The sequence below is a fragment of the Colius striatus genome, chromosome 20, assembly GCF_028858725.1.
Source record: "Colius striatus isolate bColStr4 chromosome 20, bColStr4.1.hap1, whole genome shotgun sequence".
Taxonomy (NCBI): Eukaryota; Metazoa; Chordata; class Aves; order Coliiformes; family Coliidae; genus Colius; species Colius striatus.
This window is the reverse complement of record NC_084778.1, coordinates 1,044,621-1,053,305: the sequence shown is the minus strand read 5'-3', so window position 1 is coordinate 1,053,305 and position 8,685 is coordinate 1,044,621. Positions and strand designations below refer to the sequence as shown.

General features: G+C 52.1%; 1 protein-coding gene across 2 annotated transcripts in view; it reads right to left on the bottom strand.

Annotated features, from left to right (window-relative positions):
- Window positions 1-1,896: 1,896 nt before the first annotated feature.
- Window positions 1,897-8,685, bottom strand: part of NF1 (neurofibromin 1) — an 83,543-nt gene continuing 76,754 nt past the window's right edge. For both annotated transcript variants that reach the window (XM_062012609.1, XM_062012610.1), the window contains one exon: window positions 1,897-7,286. In XM_062012609.1, the coding sequence (XP_061868593.1) occupies window positions 7,144-7,286 (143 nt within the window). In that variant the 3' untranslated portion in view covers window positions 1,897-7,143. The remainder of the gene's footprint in view (window positions 7,287-8,685) is intronic.

Here is an 8,685-nt window from a genome sequence, read left to right as displayed (position 1 = left end):
CTCCAGTGCACTCGTCCATCTCTTTTACCTGTGTCTCCAGGCCCAGCAGAGGTCTGGGTGCCCAGATCTTCAGTCTGCAGCACGTTCCCCTGAGCAGCAGCCCCGGGCAGGCCTCACTCCACCATCGCCAGCTGCGGCTGGAAGCAGCAGGAGAGAGATTGCTGGGTTATTTTTTTCTGAAGGACAAGTACTATGAACAACAACTCCTGAAGTACAATTGAATGATTCAGTGAGATTTTCTTGATGATAGTTACTCATCGCTATTTATAGCACTATCCTTTGGATATCCCTATCAGACCTTTCTTCACTCCTGCTTTGAAGCACAGACCTGTACTTGTTTTAACAAGTCACATCATGGGAGATGTTTTTCCACACTCTCCACCCACGCAGCCCTGGGATTTATTTTTGTGTGAGAGCTTGTTAAGCATTGCAGCAGCCAACTGAAGAAACCAACATTCCAAGACACGAGGGATTCACACCTGTAACTTGGAGCTCTGTCAGCCATGGGAAGGGACCGTTGTTTTGAGACAAACAGCCAGCAGCACTCAGCCCCCAGAGCTGGGCTTTGGCTTTCAGTGACACCGAGTGACTCTTTAGGTTCACGTGTTCTCTGTCCACCTTTCCTGTACACGTTTCTCTGCAGTGTTTCAGTGTCAAGGAAAGTTTCCTGTTAAGGGAATTACAAGTTTAGTGTGAAACTTCTGTGTTATCTAACATACAAATATCCTGCAGACTTAATTCACAGCGGTATTTGGAAGCACTGATGCCAGCCAGAGAGACAGTTTGGCATTTAGGAATTGCAGGTCAGTCTTACTGCCCATGAGTAACAACTCCCTTTCTCTTCTCCTTGTACAGTTTTGCCTTATTCAGCTCTAGAATGGAATTTGTACCCCCAAATCAAGGAAGTCCTAAATGTTCACTTGGTTTTCCCCTTCTGATTTCAGCAGCACCAGCTGGGCAAGGACTTGGAGCTGCTTCCTAAGACAGAACTTCTTAGTGCAATTATTTTCCCTGAATAGCTTTTCCAGCTGCATACAGACCTGACTGAAGTACATTTCTTTCCCCTGTCACTCCCTCACCATAGCTACAGTGTATTTTGTGATCCCCAGCAGCAGGAAAGCTCAACTGTCCAACAGAGTTTCTAGCAGGTGTTGGTCAGCAGCTGCCTCCTGCGCGGTCCCTGCTCCAGGCAGTGCTCCCCCTTTCTGACTGGGGCTTGAGGAACATTTCCCCTCACATCAGGAGAATATGCTCCTGAAACTCAGCAGTTCTGGCTCGTGTGCAGGAAGGATGCCACGTCTCACCAGAACTCAAGGCAGTCACACTTCAATGTACTTGTACATCCTTTTAAGATTCCCAAAGCCAGAATATGTGTACTGAGACATTTTTAATAGGAAAGTAATATCCCACTAAAGGAAAAACAGATTTGCTGAATCGTTTGTCACAGAAGTTGCCTGGCAGCTGAAACCTGAAGCTTCTAAGCCAGAAAAGCTCAAACAGACAAACTGTACTGGAATGTCCTTTAAAGACCAAGCAGCTGTTTTATTAAAATACTGAATTTACAATTAAAAAAAGAGATATTCTGGTTTATTACTCGATTCTGATGTTACTGAAGTGATGTGGAATCCAGGAGAACGGGCTTTACTCTGACCAAAGTCTGCCCTTGGTTACCCGCAGACAGCGGGTTTTGTCAGCAGTTAGATGTGTGCAGGAGGCCGAATCCCAGACGCTGCCTTTCAGCTCGACTCTAATTTTCCCCACAAAAAGTGGGTTTCCAGGTCTGGCCCCAGCCTGTGCTGTGATGGGGCCTCTGGTTCAGACCCAGAGCACCCGCAGGATTCACGAGCGCCCCGCTCTCGTCCCGCAGCACAGGTCAATGAGTCCCAACAACTCCGAGCAGGTTCAATTTACATTTTACTTCCAAAACAAAAAAAAAAAGAGGGAAGTACATACATGAGAGGAGATGGGGTGAACAGGAGTTATGTGAAACCACGTTTCCACCACTTTTACCTCCAGTCCCCGGCGGTGCTGGAGGCAGCAGGGCTCCGCCGGCCGCCGCAGCATCAACAGGATCATGGGGCCAGGAAACGTGTTCCAAGCTGAGGCTCAAATGGGGCCGGTAAGGTATCGTACACAGGGACTTTATAGTACACAGCATCCGTTGGTTGTAAATGACATAACGCAACAGCAGGAAGGAGGAGGAGGAGTTAACAGTTACTAACACTAGAATAATCAAATCTGTATGTTATACATATACAGCAACTAACTGCTTTACAAAAAAAGCAAAATAATACAATATATTGTCACATGTATTTACAGTGTAGTAAATATACTTTTCTGTCAAATTTTACACAAAAACTATTTACAGGTGGATGTACTGCGTTAAAAAAAACGGTGGGACCCACACTAAAAGTGACTTTTCTGTGTAAGTTTGTTGCATAACAATGAGACGTGCTGGAAAATAAACCCCAAACCTTAGAATGAAACGGAACAAGCCCTAAAACCTACAGGCCAGTTGGGATCAGAGCCCTGGAACGCTGCCGCCTGCTCGGCTCATGACACTTACTGGAAACGGTTCCTGTTCCTGGAAACCTCATGCATGTTGAAGCAGAGACACTGGCATCATTCACAGGGAGGTTATGCACTAGCCAAATACTACTGAATTGTCCTAAAGTCAGGGAAAACACAAACACAAACAGAAGGGGAATAATCCTCTTTACAGTACTTCGCTGTCGTTAGTGCGTTAACGGGTGACGTGTTCTGAACCAGGGGTGTCAGACACACAGGCCCCAGGACGTGGTTCTATGGTCCACATGTTAAAATCTGATTTTTCTACTCTAGGTTTCCATTTGCAAGCAGAAGGAGCCATTGGGAAGTGACCCCAGCCCGTGGGCTGCCTGGAGCTGCCACTCCAGGGCTGAACCCTGCCACATTTCCCACGTGTCAGGTCAGGTTTCAGGCCCACACGGCCACCAGCACCCACCTGCAGGTCCCTCTGGGACCAGAGAAGCAGGATGAGGAGGGAAGGGACAGGGATGGGACCAAGAGGGTGTCACAGGAATGGAGCAGGGTGGAGAATATTTCAAAGGGGGAAAAAAGACCAAATGAAGGAGGATGCCAGAAAGAAAAAGGCAAAGGGCGGGCACTGGCTGCTGCAGGGAGCAGGTGACATGAGGAACGTGACAGTAAGGCACTGAACAACTAATTACCAATAGAAGTTTGGTCGTTACAGGGCGCTGGGGTTTGCCCCATGAGCCCACCCCAGCATCCCAGGGGCCAGTGCTGGCATCACCCTCCTCGGCACACGTGGTCCCTGACTGAACCTCAGCCGTCGGCTGTACCTACACCCACTCAGCCCCAGTGTGTCTGACACCTCTGTGCCGAGGCAGCTCGGGCCCTCTCATGGAGAACATGAAATGCCTCCCCTGCCTTCCAGGAAACAGGATAAACCCACTTTAGCTGACTGACTTTATGAAGAGATCAGTTTTTCTCAGCTGGGACTGAGAGCCTGGAGTAGGTGTAGTTCCCACATGAAAGGCAACTGCAATCACTGCCCATTTTCCACACTACCTGTATTTCAAAGAGTTCATTAACTCTAATTTAGGGACTCTGGTTTTACACAGGCAATGCAAGATACTCAAAGAGTCGCTCTCAAACGCCTCGTCTAAACAAAAGCAATGGGGTAACTCACCTGCACTTACTGTTTCTCTTTAAAGGAAAACCTGCTCGCAGGAGAAACAACTCAACACTTGTTTTTTTCTAATGGCAGATTACCTTCACAACAGATTCTTTCTCCTTCCTACCTACAAACCTTCGAGGTCCTACAATTCACTGTCTTCTGCAGGGCAGGAAGGGCCGGAGTTCACTTGGCTCTGTGGGACAGAGGGGCAGCTCTTGGCCGTGCCATGGATGAGATGAGAAGGGTTTGATACCAGTTTTACCTGCACAGCAGCTGGGCCAAGGCCCTGGCTCCGCTCTGCCCCTACGCTCAGCTCCAGCCTCACCGTCCCTTGCACAGCTCTGTCACATTTCTACCACAGCTCCTACACGAGCAAGAATTAAACAGTTTGGTTAATTGCACGAGCCTCTCTATTTTCCAATGTATCTATTTCAAGTCTGCTAAATCTAAGTCTTCCTGTTGTTTTGGCAAGCTCTTTGCATATTGAGTTTGTGTTCATGGTTTTTCCAGGACTGTAAACAAAGAAATTAAATGGTTATTTTAGGAATCAATACAATAAAGGTATTTTTATTTACATAAATGTTACACTGTTACTCTGTGGATACATGTGAATTATGTGCTATATCAATAAAATCTGAACACTTAATTGTACCATTCTCTAATAATTTAGCTGTGGAGTTTGATTTACTGAAAGCCACTAACAAAATTGCACTAGAGGGTTTGAATTTATATAGTGGATATCCTTGGGGTGGGTTTTTTTCCTTTAAAGCCACTTGGAGATTAATTTCTAAGACAGAGGAGGGATGTGGCTCTGAGCAGCCCCCCGCTGCCCCAGCAGCCGAGGCTCCCGCAGCGCCACGAGCCCTCAGCCCTGCCTGCCCTGGGCAGCTGTGCCAGGCAGCACGGCCGCGGAGCTGGGGGCCGATACCAGCAACGGCTCCGCAAACGCTCCGCCGTAACCCGGATCCCTCACAGCGTCAGTCGCTGTAAATCCATGTACCTTCAGCAAACGGTGCTGCTTCTACATCGCTGCTGCGGCGGCGCAAAAGCAGCTTTGCCACATGCAACCCCCAGAGCTGGAGGTTAATTCATAGAATCATAGAATTATAGATTGGTAGGGGTTGGAAGGGACCTTTAGAGATCATCCAGTCCAACCCCCCTGCAGAAGCAGGGTCACCTAGATCAGATCACACAGGAACGTGTCCAGGTGGGTCTTGAAGCCCTCCAAGGAAGGAGCCTCCACAGCCCCCTGGGCAGCCTGTGCCAGGGCTCCCTCACCTGAACAGGGAAATAGATTTTTCTTATGTTTAAGTGGAACTTTTTGTGTTCCAGCTTCATCCCATCACCCCTTGTCCTGTTACTATCTACTATAGAAAAGAGGGATGTCCCAACCTCCTGACACCCACCCTTTAGATATTTGTAAATGTTAATAAGATCTCCCCTCGGTCTCTCCTCCAGACTAAACAGCCCCAGTTCCCGCAGCCTTTTCTCATATGAAAGATGTTCCAGCCCCCTGATCATCTTGGTGGCCCTGCACTGGCCTCTCTCCAGCACTTTCCTGTCCCTCTTGAGCTGAGGAGCCCAGAACTGGACACGGGACTCCAGATGAGGCCTCAGCAGGGCAGAGTACAGAGGGAGAAGAACCTCCCTCGACCTGCTGGCCACACTCTTCTTGATGCCGCCAGGCTGCCATTGGCTTCTTGCCCACGAGGGCACGTTGCTGCTCATATTTAGCTCATTATCAATCAGGACTCCCAGGTCTCTCTCTGCAGAGCTGCTCTTCAGCAGTTTGACCCCCAGCCTGTGCTGGTGCAGGTTGTTCCTTCCCAGCTGCAGCACTCTGCCCTTGTCCTTGTTGAACCTCAGGAGGTTCCTCTCTGCCCAACTCTCCAGCCAGTCGAGATCTTGCTGAATGGCAGCTCAGCCTCTGGGGAATCAGCCAGTGCTCCCAGTTTGGTGCCAGCAGGGAACTTGCTGAGGGTCCCTCTGTCCCCTCATCCAGGTGGTTGATGAAAACGTTGAACAAGACTGGCCCCAGAACCCATCCCTGTGGAACTTGACTGGCCACAGGCCTCCAACTTGACTCTGTGCCATTGATCCCCACCCTCTGGGCTCTGTCATTCAGCAGCTCTCCATCCACCTCACTGTCCACTCATCCCAGCCACACTGTCTGAGCTTTCTGATGAGGATGTTGTGGGAGACAGTGTCCAAAGCCTTGCTGAAGTCAAGGTAGATGACATCCACTGCTCTCCCCTCATCCTCCCAGCTGGTTCTGCACTCATAGAAGGCATCAGGTTGGGCAAACAGCATTTCCCCTTGGTGAAGCCATGTTGCCTCCCCCTGATAACCATCTTATCCTTCACATGTTCAGTGATGACATTCAGGATGAGCTGTTCCATCACCTTTCCAGGGATGGAGGTGAGGCTGACTGGCCTGGAGTTTCCTGGGTCATCCTTCTTGCCCTTTTTGCAGCCTGCAGTGACATTGGCCTGTCTCCAGTCCTCAGACACCTCGCCTGTGCTCCATGGTTGTTCAAAAATGATGGAGAGAGGCTCTGCAATCACATCAGCCAGCAAATTCATTCACTTCTCCCGTCCACACCCCCGGGGGATCCTGCCAGGAGCTGGGGAGGTGCCTGTCACTGACCTACGTGCTCAACGGAAGAAAGAAGTGATACATCTTCAGCATCTACAGTGACAGTGGAATAGTCAGTTCTCCATTTCCTTTCCACTACCCAACCTTTTTAGTGCAGTTAAAGTACAGCAAACAAACAAAACATTTGCTTTGGAAAAAAAAGCCAGTTTGTCCAGTCTGGTCCATAGACAGTCCAAGTGTGTGAAGCCATGGGCTGGGGAACAGGGAATGGGAGACTCTGCAGCCTCCTTTGTCCTCTCGTATTTATTGCTAATTGCTAAAAATTCAGCCTAATCAGCCATTCTGGTCAAGCTCATCCCACCGCACCCGGCCTACGACTCTGCAGGATGGTAAAAAAAAGTCCACAGCTAAAAATCTTACAGGTCTGAATTAAACCCAGGATTACAGGAACCTCCCCATAACTCCTAAAGCCACTACCTTGCAAAGTGTGCAAACAGGGGTAAGGATTAACGCTTTCCTTTAGAGCAGAAACAAACAGGGCGGGCACGAGACGCGCGAGCTGTCTATGGGAGATGGCTTTTGGGGTCGGACGAGATCCGGCCGTGCAGCGTTACAGAACTCAGCACCTCCTTCAGCAACGGGTCCCTGGGGCACCGCACGAGCGGTCCCGAAACGGCGGCTTACGTCGGAAACACACGAGAGAAACGGAGGCGGTAAAGCTCGGGCAATGTCTCGGGAGCTGATCGTCTGGCGAGACGCTGACGGGACGGGGGCTTGAGAAATGAAGTGCAGCATCACAATCGGTGGAGGGCGAGCGGCCCGCGGGCGGCGGCTCCCCGACGCAGCACAACAGGACGAACCAGGAACAATCACACGATCTTTTTGATGCTGTGGCGTTTGAAGCTGCCGGCGCTGCGCTGCTTCTGCACCTGGCTGGCGGAGCCGTGGCGCATCCTGCCGCTGTTGGCGTGGCCGGCCGTGGGCGAGAGCTCCACGTTCTCCTTGTCGATCCCTGCGGAAACACAAGGCCCGGGGTGAACCCCCGCGACGGGGCTTTGTCGGCAGACACGCAGGAGGTGGCGCCCGGCAACCAGGGGGGTGACCTGGGAGCGAACAGGGGGGACGAGGCGGGTGGGTTGTGGGGACGCCGGGCCTGGGCGCAGTCCCGCCCGCCGCCCGCCAGGGGGCGCCCTCCGGCAGCGCCAGGGCCCGCGCGGCTCCCGCCCGGCGGCCGGGCTGAGGGGAGGGCGAGGGGCCGGGCCGGGGGCGAGGGGCCGGGCCGGGGGAGAGGGGCCGGGCCGGGGGAGAGGGGCCGGGCCGGGGGAGAGGGGCCGGGCTGAGGGGAGGGCGAGGGGCCGGGCTGAGGGCGAGGGGCCGGGTTGAGGGGAGGGCGAGGGGCCGGGCCGGGGGCGAGGGGCGGGTTGAGGGGAGGGCCAGGGCGGGTTGAGGGCAAGGGGCCGGGCCGCCGCCCGCACCGGTGCCTGCAGGTCCCGCAGCCCCGGGCCCTGCCGCCCTGACCCCTGCAGCCTCATGCCCAGCGGCGGCGGGCACTGCAGACCCCGCAGCGCCGCCCCAAGGCCGGGTGTGGGTTAAACACAAGAATGGAAGGCGGCGTGAGGGGCTCAGGCCCCGCAGGCAGGTGAAGGATCACACAGCGCCCGCACAGCCCGCTCTGGGTGAGGAAGCTTCATTAACTGCTGCCACGGCAGAGGCTGGTTCTTGCTGCCAGAGAAGATCTGTCAGTGTACAAGTACCTACGAGTCCCCTCAGTGTCGAATTTTGGCTCACAAATAAAGATCAGTAAAAGTACATTATGTACAAATCACAGACTGGAGGAGTGACAGATGACTGGGAGGAATGAAAGGCTCAGCTGGCTCCTGGCACACGCAGCAGAACCAGAACTGATGCAGGGGCTCCTTGGAAGAGTTAAACGCCAGAATGCAGACAGCAGTCAGGGATTTAAACCCTGGCCAACTGGGAGTAAAAACAATCAAAAATCAACCATTAACTTCTAACAAAGGCACCTGAAGAAACCACTTTCTAAGCAGAGTATTCAGAGCAAACACAGAGCAAGCGGGGCTGGAAATCCTGAGGCGTCTGCTCCTGCCCCAGTTCAGCTCCTTACGGCGGGAGGGGGCTGATGGATACGAGCTGAGGATGGGACAGGACAGGCTTTACACACATGTGCACACACTTCTCTGATGAGCTTTGTCTGCAGAACAAGGTAACTATTCTGTTTTGCTAAAAGAATCACCACAAACTGCTTTAGTGTAAGATTCATGCTGAGGTGATGAGAGCAAGTGAAAGCCTTGGTTATGAGCTGCTACTCCAACAGCTTTGGACACAGTAAGGTGTAAAAGCTGAGACTTCTTTTTGATGCAGACAAGCTTCCAATCAATTATTACTTGTAT